The sequence below is a fragment of the Panthera onca genome, chromosome C2 (assembly GCF_046562875.1).
Source record: "Panthera onca isolate mPanOnc1 chromosome C2, mPanOnc1 haplotype 2, whole genome shotgun sequence".
NCBI classification, from domain to species: Eukaryota; Metazoa; Chordata; class Mammalia; order Carnivora; family Felidae; genus Panthera; species Panthera onca.
This window is the reverse complement of record NC_138347.1, coordinates 125,112,594-125,133,183: the sequence shown is the minus strand read 5'-3', so window position 1 is coordinate 125,133,183 and position 20,590 is coordinate 125,112,594. Positions and strand designations below refer to the sequence as shown.

The 20,590-nt window shown below is 38.1% G+C and overlaps 1 protein-coding gene across 3 annotated transcripts in view; it reads left to right on the top strand.

The window, feature by feature from the left end:
• The first annotated feature begins 2,338 nt into the window (after nucleotides 1-2,338).
• The window catches only part of ARMC8 (armadillo repeat containing 8), a 106,292-nt gene continuing 88,040 nt past the window's right edge, over nucleotides 2,339-20,590 (top strand). For 2 of the 3 annotated variants that reach the window (XM_078432310.2, XM_078432308.2), the window contains exon 1: nucleotides 2,341-2,632. Coding sequence is in view for 2 of the 3 variants with exons in the window: in XM_078432308.2 (XP_078288434.1) it covers nucleotides 2,588-2,632 (45 nt within the window). In the remaining variant the exon portion in view is untranslated. Of the gene's footprint in view, nucleotides 2,633-20,590 lie in introns of all 3 variants that reach the window. The other variant, XM_078432309.2, reaches the window with a different exon arrangement.

Below are 20,590 nucleotides of genomic sequence, written 5' to 3'. Positions count from 1 at the left end.
ATCCTGTTCTCTGGAAACACTTCCTGAATAAACTACCTGTACCCAAATCACTGTCCCAGGATTTGTCCTTAGTGTCCAAACTAAGTAAAAATTCATTCAATAAGCATTTACTAAGTGACTATTCTATGCTAGGTAGTGAGATAAAAGACCTAGTAGATAAAATTTCTAATACCTGCCCGAAGTGCATAATGGGGAGACAAATAAGTAAACAATCACAAAAAATTACAATATATTGTTGGAGATGCTATGTTAGTGGCAAGAACAGTGATGCATAAAAGCATGGGGGAGGGGTCACTTAACTTATACCTGGAGAAGGGGCTTCCTGGAGGATATATTACTTAAGTTAATGGATGAAGCATGAATAAAATATAGCTATCACACTGTATATGATACAAATATCAGCTGAAAATTCAATTGATACTTTTGTATGCTCTGTGCAAGGGTTATTCTCTGCTCTGCTGTGGTATGTAGTATATGACATGATTTTAGGTGGTGGATGGACATTTATACTTTTTTGTAGTTATTATGTTAATAAAGACTAGAATAAAATAAGTAGCACAAAAATTTGATTTTACAGAGTATTATGGTTTAGGATGAAGCTAAAACTATTTAATGAATTGAAACTGACCTTAAAGAAAAATATTGAGTGAATAATAACTGTCTCGGTTGACAAAGATTGCATGGGTGGTATACTGATTACTGAAGTTTGGGAAATATTACAAAAGGAAAAGTCTAAAATGAAATTCCTGCTTTCCAGAAACTCAACAGTTTCTTTGGAAACACAGAGCCATGAACAAGGATGATTAGGGCTACAATAAATTGGGAAACCAAATACAGATTTCCCCCTTTATCCAAAATTAAAGTGTTCTTATTAAAACTTTCTAAGTCAAAATGGCATAAAGAAGCAATTAACATTAATTGATATGGAAACATTTTTGAGCATTCCCAGACCTGAAAAACAACCTCTCTTAGGCATTTCTGATACCTTTCTCAGGCCCCCACAGCCTGAGAGTGCCAGGCCAGGTCTGTTTGGCTTCTGTTGGCCTTTCTGCAGAAGGTGCCTATCTTGCTAACAGATGCACAAAACAAATGCAGATAAAGCACAAATGCTCACAGACACAGTTCAAAATTATGGGCTTTGATACTGAGATATTCAGTGTAGTTCCTGGGGGAAGGAGCTTGGGGATGCCACTCTCCCCTGCTGTCTGGGGTTGAGGGCTGCCTTTATTAGGGCCCTGAAAAAACAAACTCTGACTTCTATTTTTACTTACTACCTTTTTTCATAAAAGTGAACATCCTCTTTGGATTTCTTTGGTTAGCAAAAGTAGGTTCTAATGTAGGGTTTTTCTGAAAGCAAAGGGGAACTTTGGCTTAAGGGGAACTTTCTAAAAAAGGGGGATACCTAAACAGGAAGAAGATAGGAAAGCAGCGAGGAGCAAAGTGAAAAGGCTAGAGGCTACAAGATCAGTCGGAAGGCTATTGCTCTAGTCCAGGGGAGAGGTAGTAACAGCTTGAATGAGGGAGTGGCTATAAAAATGGAAAAAAGAAAAGTAATGAAAAAGGCTCATTGCAACCATTCTATGAAAACCTTACTGGTTACAGGCAGCAGGAAGGTGAAACCTGTCAAGTCGAGGGCAGTTTTGTAGACACACACACACATGAGCGGAGTGGGAAAACTGAACTAATCAGAAAATATAATTAGAAGCATATTTTTATTTGGAGAATTTTTTACTTTTATTTGAAGAATTTTAGCGTTAATTCTTCAGATATTTGTCCCCATTTTTTTTTTCTATTTGACTCAGAGGCTGGGGAAATACTAACACATATATAACACTTTCTACATTGAAGGCATGTTGTAAAAAGCTTTAGTTCTCCGACCTCATAACTCTTATTTTGCAGAAGAGAAAGCTGAAGCATAGGGAGGTTAAGTAACTTGCTGGAGATAATGCAGATGATAAATAGCAAAGATTAAGCCCAGGCGTTCTGGTTCTAGAGTATCTTTTACACCACACCGGAATAAACGGGTCGGGTAGATTACGCCGAAGACCTGCTTTTGAGACCACAGTCCCTCCATGTGTAAAATGGCGATAATAACAACGCTAGAAGTCTGGTGCAAAGGAGTGAGATAATGAATGTGAATGTGAACTTCAAATTACGTACGTGACTACACAAAGTAGTTTATCAGAATATGAATACGAGAGCTCCCGCGTTGTAACGAATCAACCGCGAAGTTTGCAGCGCCAGAGCGAGGCCCCGCCCCTGTGGCTCCGCCCACCGCGAGCGGCAGGTGGGGCCGGCAGATCTTCTTTGCGCATGCGGAAACTGCTGCCCGCTCCCACCTCTAACCCAGGCTGAGAGTAGCTGCTGTTTCTGAGAGGACGATTCGAGGGGAGGCCCCTGGCGCGGTTTTCTTTGCCTCTCCCTTCCGCAGGCCCTGACTGTACTTTAGCTGTGCCTAGAGCGTGGTACGTTTTCGTCTACCTACCTGACTTTCTGCAGAAGGCGCCTGTCGTTGGCCTAATAGTTCCCTGTCGAAAGTGCCGGCCCCCGCGCCGGCACCGGCCGCAGCCGGGTGGGAAGGCTCAAGATGGCGTGCCTGTTGGAGACCCCAATCCGCATGAGCGTCCTCTCGGTGAGTGACCGCCGCAGCTGCCCGCCAGCTCGAGAGCTCGGGCCGGCCCGCGGCATTCACCCCAAACGCGGAGTGCCTCCTGGACACCACCCCTTGGGGTGGCTTCCCGGCTCATCTTTGGGCCGCGGAGAGAGAGGGTGGGCGGGCGGAATAGACCGGACCCCGACCAAGCCAGAAACGTCTCCAACTCCGGGAGCTCCCACCGGTGCCGTTTCTCAGGTGGCCTCTGGCGGACAGGGTGGTTGGGCGTACGGGCAGCTGGCCCGGTGGCGCGGCTTGGTCTTTGCCAGGTGCTTCACTGAGCCTTCCTCTCAGCTTGCCGCTTCTCCGGGGCCGAGCGCTCTACCCTGTGAGGCGCCCGGCTTGCCGCTGGCCTGGGAACAAGCGCCCATTCAGCCCCCCGTGGCTTTGGCTAGAGGAGGTGCAGGCACCTTGGCCCCCATAGCCTGAGAACGGCCAGGCCAGGTCTGTTTGGCTTCTGTCGCGTCCCGGCACGGGCTAGAGCTGCTTGCTTCTTGGCAACGGGGATTTCATACCAGCTGCAACATATTCTAGCTTATGTAGTTGCCTAAGCCCCTTTTCTCCGCTTTGCTTTGGAGGTCGCAGCTCAGGGTGTAGAGGAAGCTGTGCCTGGCATTACTTTTTCCTTAAAGGAGAGTCAAACATGGGGGGGGGGGAATAAAACTTTCATACTATTGGAAGAAGGAAACGTATTGATCCGCCAGGAAGTAATACCTAGTTGTTAGGGTTTTTTTTTGTTTTTGTTTTTTTTTCAAGTTAAAATCCAAAATACAACTTTCACCTTTCACTGTGTTGCTCTTGAGAACCAGGACCGGGAGTGAAAGTTGCTGAGGGATAACTTCAAAGGGTTTTACAATTTAGAGCTGTCCAACTCAGAATAGTCACTTTACCAATGGTCCATTTGCTGTTGCTGGAAATAGGCAAAGAATGGTTGGCTATCTTTTAGACTTGTGGAAGCTGATACTGAGAGGGTGGTTGAACTACAGATTACTTGGCTTGTCAGGTTCCTAGAATCTGTGACCCCAACTGGTTTCTTTATTCTTCTCTGACTTCTCCCTCAGAGACACTGGCCTATCTGGAAGCACTTAGGATATTTGCTATGATTGAGGGTTAGAACCTTGTGGCATACTGCAACCTAGATAATTTGGTGGAGGGCTGTCACCAAATTTGTCCCTTGGCTAATTTTAGCAGTCTTTTTCCTTATTTCATACTGCAGTTTGGGGAAACACTGTTCATCTAAACATTGAATAAGATTAGCCTGTTATTCTACCTCTAATACCCAGGAATGTTTTGTAGGAGAGCAGGTGAATGACTTTTCCCTAATTATGTTTTTTTTCTTTTTTTCTTTTTTACGTATTCATTATTTGTGGCGCCTGTGTGGCTCAGTTGGTTAAGCATCTGACATTGGCTCAGGTTATGATCTCATAGTTGGTGAGTTCAAGCCCTGGTCAGACTCTCTCCTGTCAGTGAGCCCACTTCAGATCCTCTGTCTTTGTCTCTCTCTGCCCCTTCCCTGCTATCTGTCTCAAAAATAAAATTGAAAAAAAATTTTATTTATTTATTTAGAAAGAGAGCATGCACACTCAAGCAGGGGCAAGGCAGGGAGAGGGAATCCTGAGCAGGCTCCACGCTGTCAGTGCAGAGCTGGCCGAGGGGCTCAAGCCAACTAACGGTGAGATCTGAGCTGAAATTAAGAGCTGGAAGCCTAACCCACTGAGCCACCCAGGCGCCCCTCCCTCGTTATGTTTTTTTCTTTTTTTTGAAGTATGCCTCTCAACTGCCCTTAATTCCCTTTAATTGTCTTTTCTAGCCTTCATTTCACCTGAAGCTTCTTTACTTTTTGTGCATTGTCAACTTGTGTAGTGCATACAGTGGAAAATTTTCATTTGTTTCACTCCCTCAGTAAAGAGTATTTCCTGTTCAGTTTTTTTAAAAAAATGTTTATTTATTTTTGAGACAGAGATAGCATGTGTGGGGAAGGGGCAGAGAGAGAGAGAGAGAGAGAGAGAGAGGGAAACAGAATTCCAGGCAGGCTCCACGCTGTAAGGGCAGAGCCTGTCTCAGGCCTGAAACCCATCAACTGTGAGATCATGACCTGAGCTGAAGAAGGATGCTCAACTGAGCCACCCTGGCGCCCCTATGCAGAAACTTCTTAAAGAGTATTCCCTACTCATAGTGGGGATTTGCTTTAGTTCTAATCTCATTAAGGGCTTATTTATTTATTTTTAAAGTTTTTCACCGTTTCCAAAGTCTTGTCTGTCAGTTCATCAGTTATAGAGCCTTGGGAAATCAGACCCCATTATGGCACCACCTTTTGAAATAGTGCAGGTGGGACAGGAAATACTAATCACTAATTATCTTGAAAATAATTTATTTCTTTCATAGGCTGCTTACTGTGCACCAGTTATGTACAACACTCTGTAGTGTATACGTCTAGGGAATGCAAAGATGAGATCAGATATGCCCTCAGGGATCTCATGGTCCAAATGACTCCATGGCTTGATAAACGTAATTCAAGCAAGGGCAGTTCAATGGCTTTAAGGGTTTCATTCAAGGCCCTATAATACCTTCTTCTCTATGAGAGAGCTCATTCACTCTTAAAACCTTAACTGTAATCAACTCACATATTACATTGCCTACCTTGACTTTTCTCCACCTGTTGTCACATCTTCAATTGTGTGGATGTTACCTAAGATTTCTAACGAAGCACATTCCCTTCTAAGAGAATTTAATTATCACTTTGCATTTCTGTTCATGATACTTTATTTCATCACTCACCGTTAAACCTTTTGAATCATCTTTGGCCCTTCCCCTTCCGTGTCCGTATATCTAATCAGTCCTTAAGGTCTGTTGGGTCTTAGTGTTTCACACATCTGTCTGTTCCCATGGCCACCCTCTCATATCATTTTGTGTCTGCATTACCAATGTCCTCAAAACTATTCTTACTGCCTCTTATGCGTTACCCTTTCAGTTCAAATCCATTCTCTACAGTAATTTTCCTATAGAAGACATTGGACACAACTGCTTTCCTGTTTCAGTTCTTTAGTCAGTTCTTGTTGCCGAAAGGCTGATAATCCTATTCAGCTTTGAATGTAAGATTCCATATCCTCTGCATGAACCTTCTGTCCCATATAAACTGGCTTTTTCAAATTGAAGTGATCTTGGGTTCTTCCAAACCCAGTAACCCTTAATGTCTTCCTGGTTGTTTGTACATATGAATTATAGCATAGTATGCTTTTATTCATGTGATATATTTTGAGCTTCTGTCATTTGCTAGGTATGGCATTGGGTTTGGGAATGCAGTGGTGAACTGCAGACCTGTCTGTCTCTGCCCTTAGGAAAATTTACCCTAATGGGGAAAATAGATACCAAATCATTACACAGTTCTTTGATAGTGAATGGTGATTAGTGTTATGGATGAAAAACATAGGGTGCTGAATGGGCATGTGGTAGGGGAACCTGATCTATTGTAGAGGACATCTAGGAGAGGTAGGGAGGATTTCTCTGAAGAAGTGACAATGAACTAAAAGTTCAAGGATGGTTAAGAACGAACTAGAAAAACAAAAGAGCAAGTTCCTGGCAAAGGCCCTGGGGCTTTTAACAATTGTTCTATCTTCTTAGTAAATTAATTCAGAGGTAAATGCTTGACCTTTTCTTTTTCTTAAGCCCACTCCTATTTATAGCACTATGTCTTGCATATAATAGGCATTCAGTAAATGGTAGAACTATGTTTCGGGGAATTGAACAAACTCTTCAGTTGTCTTTCTAGGGTGAACCATGATCATCCCTATCCATCTTTGGTTTGCACTTAGCATTACAACATCACCCTTTTCAACAAATTTATAAATTCTCCCATGTTTCCCAAACTCTTGGATGGTTTTACATTGATTGGATTGTTTAAAACTTTTAATTCTGAAGTAATTACAGATTCACGGAAGTTGCAGAGATAGTACGCTGTGTACACTTTACCCAGTTTCCCCTATTGGTTACATTTTATATAACTGTAGTACAGTATCAAAACCAGGAAGTTGATACTGATATATGTTTAGTTCTGTATCATTTTATCACATGTGTATAGTGTAGCCATTACCACAGTCAAGATACAGAACTAGTCTGTCATCACAAAAATCTCCCTTTTGCTACCTCACACCTACCCACACCCCCTGCCTGCTATCTCTAACCTCTGGTGACCATTAGTTTCCATATCTGTGATTTTGTCGTGTTCTATAATAATTGGCTTTTGTCATACAACATAATGCCCTTGATATCCATCCAAGTTGTGACAGTAGTTTGTTCCTTTTTACTGCTAAGTAGTATTCCATGGTATGGATGTCACAGTTTAGCTACTAACCTATTTGACGTTTTGGTTATTTCCAGTTTTTGGCTATTATAACTTGCAGTGAACAATCATGTTCAGGTTTTTACTTATTTATTTTTTTACATTTATTTATTTTTTGAGAGACGTAGAGAGAGCACAAGTTGGGGAGGGGCAGAGAGAGAAGGAGACACAGAATCTGAAGCAGGCTCCAGGCTCTGAGCTGTCAGCACAGAGCCCGACATGGTTGCTTGAACTCACAAACTGTGAGATCATGACCTGAGCTGAAGTCGGACGCTCAACCGACTGAGCCACCCAGGTGCCCCAATGTTCAGGTTTTTATGTGGACATAACTTTTTGTATCTCTGAGATTAATGCCCAGGAGTGCAATTGCTAAGTTGTATAGTAAATATATGTTCTCAAAGAAACTGACACTTTTCTAGAGTGGATGTACAATTTTACATTCCCATCAGTAAAGTACGAGAGACTCTTTGCACCCTTACTAGCATTTGGTATTGTTATTTTTTGTTTTAGCTGTTCTAAATAGATGTCTAGTGATAACTCGTCATGGTCTTAATTTGCTTTTGTGTAATGACAAATAGTGTCAAAAATATTTTCATTATGTGCTATCCATATTCTATTGAAATATGAAGAAATATTTTAGTGAAATATTTCTTCATGTCCTTTTTGCCCACTTCTTAATCAGGCTGGTTTTTGACTGGTGAGTTTAGAAAGCTCTTTATAGATTCTAGATATAAGTCCTTTGTCAAATAGGTGCCTTGCAGATATTTTTCTCCCAAGTCTGTAGTTTATCTTTTCATTTTCCTCTTTTTTTTTTTTTTTTTTTTTTTAATGTTTATTGATTTTGAGAAAGAGGGAGCAGGTGTGTGCGCATACGAGCTAGGGAGGAACAGAGAGAAAGAATCTGAAACAGGCTCTGCACTGTTTGTACAGAGCCCGATGCGGGGCTTGAACTCATGAACCATGGGGATCATGACCTGAGCTTAACAAGTCAGATGCCTAACTTAATAAGCCACCCAGGCGCCCCTATCTTTTCATCCTCTTAACCATAGGTAAAAAAATGAACTTTGATCTCAACTTCACACCTTATACAGAAATTAATTCAAAATGGATCATAGATTGTAAAACATAATTAATTTTGTTTTAAAATAAAACATAATTACCATTAATTGTAAAACATAAAATGAAACTTTTAGAATAAACAGAAAATCTGCAGAACCTTGGGCTTGGTGAAGAAGTTTTAGATATAACACCAAACACACGACCTGTTTAAAATTTTTTTAATTAAAAATTGAGTCCAATTAGTAATTGGACTTAACCAAAATGAAAATTTATGCTTTGTGAAAGACTCTGTTAAGAGGATGATTGCATTTTATTTTGGTCACTTCGTAATGATTTGAGAGGAAAGATAATAAAATGCCATTGAATAACATTGTAGGCTGCTATAGACAGCTAAGGCATCTATTTTAGTTGTCTTCTTCACAATGTTTTCCTAGTGCCATTATGCCTTTTTGACCAACAGCTGGTAGAAGTGTACAGGGTAGCCCAAATCTGAGTATTCCTTGATTTGGTTCTGTTCTTGGTAATTATAAACAATTGATTTGCTCTCTTACATGGACAACTGATAATAGGAAAGATTTTTATGTGAAGGTAAGCCTGGCTATACTATAGGCATGAATTTGGCCTCTCTTGGTTTTTAGTAATAAGTGCAAAGTAAAATCTGGTCAGCACATTTTAAAGTTTGCCATTAATTCACTCCACAAAGCACCGAAAGCTCAGGGTATGTCAGAAGGTGGTCAGTCCCAAAAGGAATTTAACAGGATGAACTTCTAAATCTTTAGTGGCAATATACGAAGAATGCAGATGCTCATTTGTATGTTTCTGGGCATCTTGTATCTTTAAGGAAAGATTGCCACCTGAATTCAGTGAGTGCTCAAGAAGTCTTATGAACTTAACCAAGAGTTAGAACAACCTTTGTGTAGGGTCTATTTCACTTGGAGATCTAGCCTTCCTGTCTCCTCCCATTTCCATTAAGAGTTTTAAAATAGTGCCAAGAGCCAGGAATTTCAGTGGTTTTGACTTGTATCTTTTTTATTTCTGATTTGGCGATTGCTTTGCCGTACCATCTGTCATATTGGCTTCTGGGTAAAGATAGGGAGTTATTGACAAAGGAAAAGTCTTGTTAGCTTTTGGAAACCAGAGAACAGCAATCTTCACTAAGCAGTGGTGCTGTGATCCTTGGGACTATTTAGATGGGAGTGAAAGGAATTCCAAATAAGAGTTGTTTTGTAGAAACAGCCTCCAGTTGTTACTTTGATAAAGGAAAAACTGTTTTGACTTCCTTCTATAAAATTAGAAGAATAACGAGTTAGCTACATTCTCCAGTATATTCATAATACAGTTATTGGAGGAGGGGGAATGATAAGAGTATTATGCTGCCTCATGAAAATGAAAAGTTGTGGAGGCAGTAGGAAGAGTTTACAGCGTATAGGGTCTACTAATATTTCGTGGTCATTACCACCTGCAAAATTATTATAGAACACAAGATTCTTTTGCTTCAGGAGTATTTTAAGAATTTATTAGGCTTCCAAAAAGTTGTTGGTGAATGATAAGGTAAGGGAAGTGAGGAAAAGAGTCATGATTATAATCAAACATGATTGACAGGACTTTTACCTTTACAATTAGGTGGTATCTACTGAGGATTAGGAGAGGAACATGTTAGGGGAGTATGGAGGAAAAATAAGTTTCATTTTAGACCTGCTGAGTTTGCAGTATTTTCTGGACATCTCTAGAGGTGTGCAATAGGCAGTTGGATATTCTGGAGTGTTTTCTATACCACCAGGCAATTCTCCAGTTCTCTATGGACACCAGCTGGGTGTTGTACAATTTAACTGAATTCTGACACTACCTACCTAAAAATAGTGTCAGATCCCGCAGGTAAAAGGCTCAGTCTTACAAGACTGCCCCACCTGAGACACCAGTTGCAAGTCCAGGGTTTTTTGTGCCTTTGACCAACCAGCTATAAATCTGATGTTCTTACAACACCCTCCTTTAAAAAAAAAAAAAAAAAAAATTTAACGTTTATTCATTGTTGAGAAAGACCGAGTGTGAGTGGGGGAGGGGCAGAGAGTGAGGGAGACACAGAATCTGAAGCAGGCTCCAGGCTCTGAGCTGTCCGCACAGAGCCCAACATTGGGCTTGAACCCACGAACCGGAAGATCATGACCTGAGCCAAAGTCAGACACATAACCTACTGAGCCACCCAGGCACCTCAACCCTCCTTGGTTTTAGAATGGTTCACAAAGCTCAGGAAAATACTAACTTTTGTTTGCCAGTTTATTATAAAGGATACAGGTGAACAGCCAGATGATGAGGCACGTAGGGCAAGATCCAGATGTGTCCCAAATGCAGTAACTTCTGTCCCCATGTAATTGGGGTATGCCACTTTCCTGGCACATGGATGCATTCCCCAGCCCAGATGCTCATCAAATTTTATTCAAGTGTTTTTATAGAACTTTAATCTCCAGCACCCCCACCCCGACCGCCACCCCCTGCCACCCCACCACCACCACCATTTTCCCCCTTCCCAGAGATTGCTGGGTAGGACTAGAAGTTCCAGCCCTGTAATCATATGGTCTCTCTGGTTACCAGACTCATCCTGAGGCTCTCTTGGGGCCCTAGCCTAATTGTTCATTAGCATAAACTCAGGTGTGCTCAAAGGGGGATCCTTATGAATAACCACAGACACTCTTACCACTTAAGGAATCCCAAGGATTTTAGTAGCTTTGTGCCAGGAACTGGGGCAAAGACCAAATATATTTGTTACATCACAAACATAAAAATCTAGTGCTTAAACCTGGGGTGATCATTATTTGGGAGTCATTACCATATTGATCAGTGGTTCTTAACCTTTTAAGGATAGGAGAATCAACACCCTCTTCCCCAGAAAAACCTGCATCTGCCTAAAGAAGCACATAATTTCAAGTGGTTTATGATTCCCTGAAACTAACTCACACATCAATCTTGTAATATTTCCTTTTTTTTTTTCTTTTTTACTGATCCCAAAGTCCATCACAAACATATATAGCAAAATTTAAAGGTCATTTATATTCATTTTTGAATGGTAAAAATTGTAATAATAATAAGGTTTTAAAACTCATATAAAGTATCATGTGGCATGTGGAGACTTGGCTTGGAAGAACCATAATCTTTTGCCCAGAGTATGCCAGTGATCTTCTATAAGTACACCATCTCCACAGGATGGGTTTTGTATAGCAGATGAAGTAGCAGGCCTGGGAGAAAAGGGTAGGTTAGCTGGAGATCCATGCTAGGACAAAGTAAGGCACTTGGGGGTCTGGGCACAGGCAAAGTGGAATAGACAGATATTACAAGTGGCCCATGATACTGGCCTGATTGTCACAGACCACTGTGTGGATGATGGGTCAGACAGATCCTTAATGGTACTATTTAGTAGGAAGGCTAATGCACCAATTGTTGTAAGTGGTGGGCTGCATCTGAGTCAAGCACCATGGATAGCTCCGAGGCACTGGTGTTCTGTCTCTAAAACTCTAAAGCAAATAAACCCTTTTTAAAAATCAGGAGACAGCCTGTGTGGACAGTAACACTTACAAGGTGTACCATGAAAGAGGGTTACCCAGGATCTCTAAGCCATTATATTATTTCAATCTTGAATAACAATTTACAATATTCTTATGGTCCAGAACACTGCAACCATGACTGAATAGCCTTGCTCTGTTATGTCAAGATTGAGAAGCATTTTAATAAATCCTAGTGGATTTCCTGGGCTATTTTATCATCTTGGGAGGCATCTAAATGAACCTCAGCCAACCCAGAGTATCTCAGTCTTTGTAAAACCCCTCACAACCTTTGTCATTTCTATGCCCCAGAGATGGTTTTTGCTTCCTTGGACTTCCAGATTAGGCTGTTCATACCATAAATCTTTACTTAGTTCCTTTACTCTCTCTGGAAGGGTCTCCTCTTGGCTCCCGGTCTTCAGACATTCCCATCTACTTTGAAGAGTAAATGAATAGAATTTAATAGTTAGAAGGAACCTTAAAGATCATCCAGACCCAAATAAGTCCTTGTGATTTGACCATACTTTAAAAGGATAAACTCTGCAGTACCTGATTAGAAAGAAGCATGAATGCTAAATTGCTTCCATTTCTTGTGACCACCAAAGCATGTTTATAGCAATTGTTGATATTATACAAGAGCTATAATAATATTTTATTACATTAAAAACTCACCACAGAAAAAATAAAGACTACTTTTCATATCCCTTTTAACATAACTGTGCTCTGGTTTTTGAATTATGAAAAAAAATCCCTCTTTGTGTGAGTGTAAAATTACAGAGTCTTTGTGGAAGAAATCTGTAGATAATCTTTAGTTCATTCTTACCATTTTTTTTTTTAATTGGGGAAACTGAGAACTAGAGAGGCAGACTGTGCACTGTCATATGCTCTTATATAAAGTGTCAGAGCCAAATTTCCAAACACCCAATTTAAGAAAAAAACTGTACAGTCTTACACATTTTAAAATTTTATTTTCAAACCCTGGGCATGGACTTATTTACTATTTATCTTAAAGTGTTTTCTTAACATGTAAAGTCCTATTTTGAGTCTTAATTATTGAGAGTTGAGGGTTGCCTCTTATCCAAGTAGATTAAGTTAAAAATGAAGTATTTAAGTATTTTCATGATTGAGTTTGTGAAATTAAAGCAGATTATATTCTAGGAGTCTCAGTTGTCATAATTATGTTACATTCTACACAGATAGGACCCAGCCAAACTAGATTTCTCATCTGGGGGGAGAGAAATGCTGCGAACCTCTAGAAACACCAAAGTATGAATCCCATGATTAAAAAAAATAAATAAAATAAAAATAGTTGCAAAAATACTATATGACAGGTGTGAAAGAATTTGGATGAGAATCTCATTGAGTTCTAATGGGGCCAGAGGTTTACCAGAATTCAAAAATTAAAAGAAAACAACAACAAAACACCAAAATCTGTTTAAATAGTACTTGGGCATTTTCTTCTTCTTCTTTTTTTTTTTTTTTTTTTTTTTTTGATTTGGAGGTAAGTGGGAATTTTGGGATACATGGGAAGGGCATGATACCTATTTGCAAGGAAAAGGTCAGTCTTTGTTGATGATTTTCTTTCTTCTTCTTTTTTTTTCTTTGTATTGGCCCAGATGGACAGATTTTTTGCTCTCAAAATTAGGAAAGAATTGTCTATTTTTTTTTAATGTGACTTTCTGCAATGATCCTTTTTTGGTAAAGTTCCTAACAAGACAAAGTACAACCTTTTCCTTATTCATATGGGAGTTGCATTTTTGGGAAAATGATTGTACGGTAAGATACAGAACATATTTTGTGTTTATATGCAAAATTGAGTTAGATTCTAGACTCAGATTTTTTTTAAAGCTGGTTTATTTATTTTGATAGAGTGAGAGAGAGAACAGTGGAGAGGCAGACAGGAAGAGAGAATCCGAAGCAGGCTCCATGCTGTCAACATAGAGCCCAACATGGGTCTGGAACTCTTGAACTGTGAGATCATGAACTGAGCTGAAATCAAGAGTCGGCCGCTTAACTGACTGAGACACCCAGGGGCCCCTCAGATAATTAATTTTTAAAATTTTGTTTTGCCTACATGACTGCACAGTGGAAAGTCTTTTGGATGTGGGCCCATTGCCCCACACATTGCAGAACATCCAGCCAGCATCTTGAGTCCATGCCTACTAGATATCAGTGACACCTGTTGTCATTTTGACAGCCAGAATCACTTACATGGATTTATAAAATGTATCTTAGGGAATAGTGCTGTTCCTGTTTAGAACTGCAGAGAACATGGGACTTTTTGAGTGGTGTGTGTATCTCCCTCTTTTTCTCCTGCCCTTTTTCCTCCCACCTGCTTGTGAGAGTGTATAGTATAAGGACATGGAAATAAAATGTGCTATTAAACATTTTCCCCCATATTGTGTATAGTCCTCTAATCTGTATCACTTATTTATTACATTCTTTGCTTTTTATCTTTCTCCCCTTGCTGAAGGTCTGCAAAGGTGAGTTTGGGGAGGTGTGTCTTTGTTTATTGCCTACAAGAAAAGTGCCTGCATAGTTGTTTAAATATTTGTTGACTGAATTAAAGGGTGCAACTTCAGCTTTGTTTTGGATTCCCAAGTGTATACTATATCATAATACTAAATTGCATTTTTCGAACGCACCATGTTCTCTTGTGCGTGTATTGTGCTCTCCACCTAGAGTTCTTGTATTATTTTGCTAGGTGAAAAGGGAGGAGAAAAAGACTAGTTTTTCAGATTAATCATCCTCACTGCTTAGACATCACCTCCCATTCCACCCCTAACTTCAGTACTTCAGTTAATTATATCTTCAACTTTATTTTGTATCCACTTATTGCACTGATCCTATGTTATAAGTTACACTCGTAAGTTACATATATGTTTCTTTTCTGTACTGTGAATGCCTTTTGGGTAAGGGACTCTGTTTTATCTATTACCAGCACCTAGCATAATGCAAGGGTAAATTGAATATTTCATATATTGGATTTCAGCCTGAAATAGGTTTTAAATGGAATCTTTATGGAATTCAAACATCCTATATTTTTAGTTGTGTTTCTTTGATCTCTCCCCCAAACCAAGATTTATCCTTACAGTGCTGAATGATGAAGATTATGAAAGCAATTTTATCTTGAAGTTCCTGGTAGTTTGTGGGATAATTGAGATGTTAAATTTGATTGGCAGTTACTAGGGTTTTGTTTTGTTTTGTTTTGTTGGCAATTACTAGTTTAAACATTCATATGTTAGGGATCAGAATTTCCCATTGAGAATCGTTACGTTTTAATTTCTAAAGATCACGTGATTTAAATGAGAGAATAGATATGAAATGTTTTGTAAACTGTAACATGAACAAATAACAGGTATTATAAAGTACTTATTTCCCTTTTTCTTCTGGGTTGGTTGTATGGGAGAAAGAACACTGTAAATTGATTACTTCTTGAACTATATATTGGTTTTCTTAACTGTTATATTCTCTCTGAGTCCATCATAACACTTAAAGTTATCATGGAAGTTATAGAAATGCACAAATTATTACTTTTATACATTTTAATGGTTTTTAAAAATCTCAAATAATGAAAGTTTAGATTTTTTTTTTTTAATTTTTTTTTTTTCAACGTTTTTTATTTATTTTTGGGACAGAGAGAGACAGAGCATGAACGGGGGAGGGGCAGAGAGAGAGGGAGACACAGAATCGGAAACAGGCTCCAGGCTCCGAGCCATCAGCCCAGAGCCTGACGCGGGGCTCGAACTCACGGACCGCGAGATCGTGACCTGGCTGAAGTCGGCCGCTTAACCGACTGCGCCACCCAGGCGCCCCGAAAGTTTAGATTTTTAAGTTTAGCACTCAGATGCCTATTTCTTGCTGAGTACTTAGCGTGCTCTGGGAAAAAGGCATTAGGTAAAAAAAGATGTGTTTGAAAAGAAAAGATAAAGGTTATCTTTGGATAGTTAGACTTTAATCATGAGGATAAATAATCAAGAGAATCATTAGTATACCTGTTAAACCAATTATCTTTTTTATATGAAAATAGAATTTCCCTGAAATCTTATTTGTGTGGTACTTTTACATTTGTTTCACACTCTGAGCTATGTGGTAATGTCACCATTTTATAATTGAAGAAATGGTCTCAAATTTTTATTTTTGCCCAAGTCACAAGGCTAGTAAGTAGTAGAATGAGGACTCAAACCCAAGTCTTCAAATGCCAGATCGTTTGTTCTTCCTGCCACACAATGCTTGAGTATGTTAGAAATAAAGAACATTATTTTTTTTTTAATTTTTTTTAACGTTTATTTGTTTTTGAGACAGAGACAGACAGAGCATGAACGGGGGAGGGTCAGAGAGAGGGAGACACAGAATCTGAAACAGGCTCCAGGCTCTGAGAGCCCGACGCGGGGCTCGAACTCACGGACCACGAGATCATGACCTGAGCCGAAGTCGGCCGCTCAACCGACTGAGCCACCCAGGCACCCCAAAACATTATATTTTAATGAAATGTACATACAGCAAGACTTTAATGAACAAAATAAAATAGCTTAATATTTTCTTATTAACACTGTTAGTCTTCATTGTTTAATAAACTCATTGTTTTACTTCAAGTTGTAAAACAGCAGTTGAACAATTTTATTTCTCTTAATTTTTAAGTTAAATCCCGTATGTGGTAAGTCTGGAATTTAGTAATTCGACATTCAAAACCCTTCCTTAAGAATTTTTTTTTTCCAAGTGGCGGGGATTTATTTTTATTTATTAAGGCATAATTGGCATACAGTATTAATATTACTTTTTGGTGTACAACATAGCGTTTTGACATTTCTATGCATTGTGAAATGGTCACTACAATATGTCTAGTTACCATCTATCACCTAACAAAATTAATACAGTGTTATTGACTCTATTTCCCATGATCTGTACTGTACATTACATCCCATGACATATGTTTTATTACTGAAACTGTGTATTTATTGATTCCCCTTAGCCATGTGGTCCTCTGCCTCCTCCCCCTGCCTCTGCCCCTGCCATTAATCTATGCTCTGTATCTGACTCTTGGTTTTATTTTGTTTTGTTTCGTTTTTTAGATTCCACATATAAGTGAAAACATGCAGTATTTGTCGTTCTCTGACTTCTCTCACTTAGCATAATACCTTCAAGGTCCATCCATGTTGTCACAAATGCCATGATTTCATTCTCATTTATGGCTGAGTAATATTCCATAGTATACCATAGTATACATAGTTGACCCTTGAACAACATGAGGGTTGGGACACAACTCCCATGCAGTCAAAAATCCACATACAACTTTTGACTCCCCACAGACTTAATTACTACTAGTATAGTTTTGACCAAAAGACTTACTGATAACATCAACAGCCAAATAGCACATGTATTGTATATATTATATACTATATTCTTATAATAAAGTAAGCTTGAAAAAAATATTAAAATCATAAGGAAGAAAATACATTTATAGTACCTTAAATCTGCACATAAGCAGACCTATGAAGTTTAAACCTTTGTTGTTTAAGGGTCAGTTATATATACTACATCTTCTTTATCCATTCGTACATTAATGGACACAGTTTTTTTTTCATACCTTGGCTATTGTAAATAATGGTGCAGTGAACATAGGGGTGCACATATCTTTCTGAATTAGTGTTCATATTTTCTTCAGCTAGATACCCAGTAGTGGAATTGCTGTATTATGTGGTAGCTCTAATTTTAGTTTTTTGAGGAACCTTTATACTGTTTTCCATTGTGGATGCACCAATTTACATTCCCATCTGTACACAAGGATTCCCTCTCTCCACATCCTTGCCAACACTGGTTATTTCTTGTTTTTTATTCTAGCCATTCTGATAGCTCTAAGGTGATATCTCATTTTAGTTTTGATTTGCCGTTCCTTGATGATTAATGATTTTGAGTATCTTTTCATAATGCCTGTTGTCCATCGTGTATATTCTTAGAAAAATATCGATTCAGATTCTCTGCTCATTTTTTAATTGGATTTTTTTTGTTACGGGATTGTATGAGTTCTTTGTATGTATTGGCTGTTAACCTTTGATAGAATATATGATTTACAAATATCTTCTCTCATTTAGTAGGTTGCCTTTTTGTTTCCTTTGCTGTGTAGAAGCTTTTTAGGATGATGTATTCATATATGTTTATTGTTGATTTTTTTTCTGTTGCCTTTGGAGTCAGATATAAAAAATATTGCTAAGACCATTGTCAAGGAGCTTAACCACCTATGTTTTCTTCTAGGAGTTTTATGGTTTTAGGTTGTACATTTGAGTTTTTAATCTACTTGGAGTTGTTTTTATGTATACAGTAAAATAGTGTTCCATTTTTTTTTTAATAGTGGTCCATTTTTATTATTTTGTATTGTAGCTGTTCAGTTTTCCCAACATGATTTGTTGAAGAGACTGTCCTTTCCCACTGTATATTCTTGACTCTTTGTTAGAAGTTAATTGACCACATAGAATTGGGTTTATTTCGGGGCTCTTTTCTGTTGATACATGTGTCTGTTTTTGTGCTGTTACCGTACTGTGTTGATTTCTAAAGCTTTGTCGTATAATTTGAAACCAGGGAACATGATAACTCTTAGTTTCCCTCCCTGCCCCCCCCCCCCCCAGGTTGTTTTGGGTCTTTTGTGGTTCCATACAAAATTTAGAATTATTTGTTCTAGTTCTATGAAAAATGTCCTTGGAATTTTGAGAGATTGAATTGAACCTGTAGATTGCTTTGGGTAGTATGGATATTTTAACAATATTGATTTTTCCACTTGATGAGCACAGAATACTTGTTTGTGTCTTCAGTTTCTTTCATCTGTGCCTTAAAGTTTTCATTCTTTTTTGATGCAATTATGATTGGGATTGTTTTCTTTCTGATAGTTCATTATTTTTATTACTTTTATCCCACAAGTTCACTGAATTCATTTATTAGTTTTAATAGTTTATTGGTGGAATCTATGGATTTTCTATATATAGTATCATATTGCCTGCAAGTAGTGACAATTTTGATTTTTTCTTTCTAATATTATGCCTTTTATTTCTGTTTCTTGCCTAATTGCTGTGACTGAGACTTCCAGTACAATGTTGAATACAAGTGGAAAGAATGGGCTGTTTGTTCTGTTCCTGATTTAGTGGAAAAGCTTTCAGCTTTTCACCACTGAGTATGATCTTAGCTGTGGGTTTGTCATGTATTGCCTTTAGTATTTTGAAGCATGTTTCCTATATAACCAATATTAGAGGTTTTTGTTTTTGTTTTAAATAAATGGATGTTGGATTTTGTCAAATGTTTTTTTTGTGTATATTGAGATGGTCATGTAATTTTTATCTTTAATTTTAATATGTTTGACATTAATTATTGGATGTTGAACCATTCTTGCATCTCTGGAGTAAATCCCATTTGATCATGATGTATAATCCTTTTAATATATTGTAGAGTTTGGTTGGGTAATATTTTGTTGAGGATTATTGCATCTGTGTTCATCAGGGATGTTGGGCCTGTAATTTTCTTTTTTTGTGGTGTCCTTATCCAGATTTGGTATCAGGGTAATGTTGGTCTCATAAAATGTGTTTGGAAGCGCTTCCTCCTCTTGAGTTTTTTGGACGAGTTTGAGAAGAATCATATTAAATCTTTGAGTTAAATCTTCTCAAATTCACCAGTAAAGCTCTCTGATCATGGACTTTTGTTTGTTGGGAGGTTCTTGATTATTAATTGAATGTTCTCATTAGTAATCAGTCTATTCTGCTTTTCTATTTCTTCATGATTCAGTCTTGGAATATTTTAAATTTCTAGAAGTTTATCCATTTTTCTGTGTTTAATTTGTTGGCATATAATTGTTCATAGTAGTCCCATGATTTTGTGTTTCTGTGGTATCAGTTGTAACTTGGCTTCTTTCATTTCTAATTTCATTTGAATTTCTCTCTTTTTTTCTTCGTGTGTCCAACTAAAAGTGTGTCCATTTTGTTTATCGTTTTGAAGACCTGTTTCTTAATTTTGTCGACCTTTTTTATTGTCTTTTAGTCTTTGTTTAATTTCCACTCTGATCTTTATTATTTCCTTCCTTCTGCTAACTTTGGGCTTTGTTCTTTTTCTAGTTCCTTTAGTATAAAGTTATTTATTTGAGATTCTCTTGTTTCTTGAGGTGGACCTGTATTGTTATGAACTTCCCTCTTAGAACTGCTTTTGCTGCATCTGATTGATTTTGATATGTTGTATTTCTGTTTACATTTGTCTCTAGGTATTTTTTTTGTTACTTCTATGACCCAATAGTTGTTCAGTGACATGTTTAATCTCTATGTATTTGTAGTTCTTCCAGTTTTTTTCTTCTAATTGATTACTAGTTTCATACCATTGTGGTCAGAAAGATGCTTTACATATAATTTCAGTCTTCATGAAATTGAGTCTTGTATTGTAGCCTAACATGAGCTATCTTGAAGTATGTTCATGTGCACTTGAATGTATATTCTGCTGCTTTGGGATGAAATATTCTGTATATGTCTATTAAGTCCATCTGGTCTAATATGTCATTCAGGACCAATGTTTTCTTACTGATTCTCTGGATGATCAATCCATTGATTTAAGGCCGGGGGGGGGGGTGTTAAAATCCCCTATTTGTATTGTTTTGCTATCTTTTTCTCCTTTTATGTTTATTTATATTTGTAAGTATTTTGGAGCTTCTCTGTTGGGTGAATATATATTTATAAATGGTGTATCTTCTTGTTGGATTGACCTCTTTATTATTTTGTAGTGCCTCTTTTTGTCCCTTATTACAGTCTTTGTTTTGAAGTCTATTTTGTCTAATAAGAGAATCACTACACTGGTTTTCTTTTTCTATTTGCATGGAATATCTTTTTCCATTCCTTCACTTTCAGTCTCTGTGTGTTTTTGTCCTCTGGGTTGAGTCTTTTGTTGGCAAGGTATGGATGTGTCCTTTAAAAAAAAAAATCTATATAGCCACTCTGTCTTTTGGTTGGAGAATTTAGTCCATTTGCATTTAAAGTAATTATT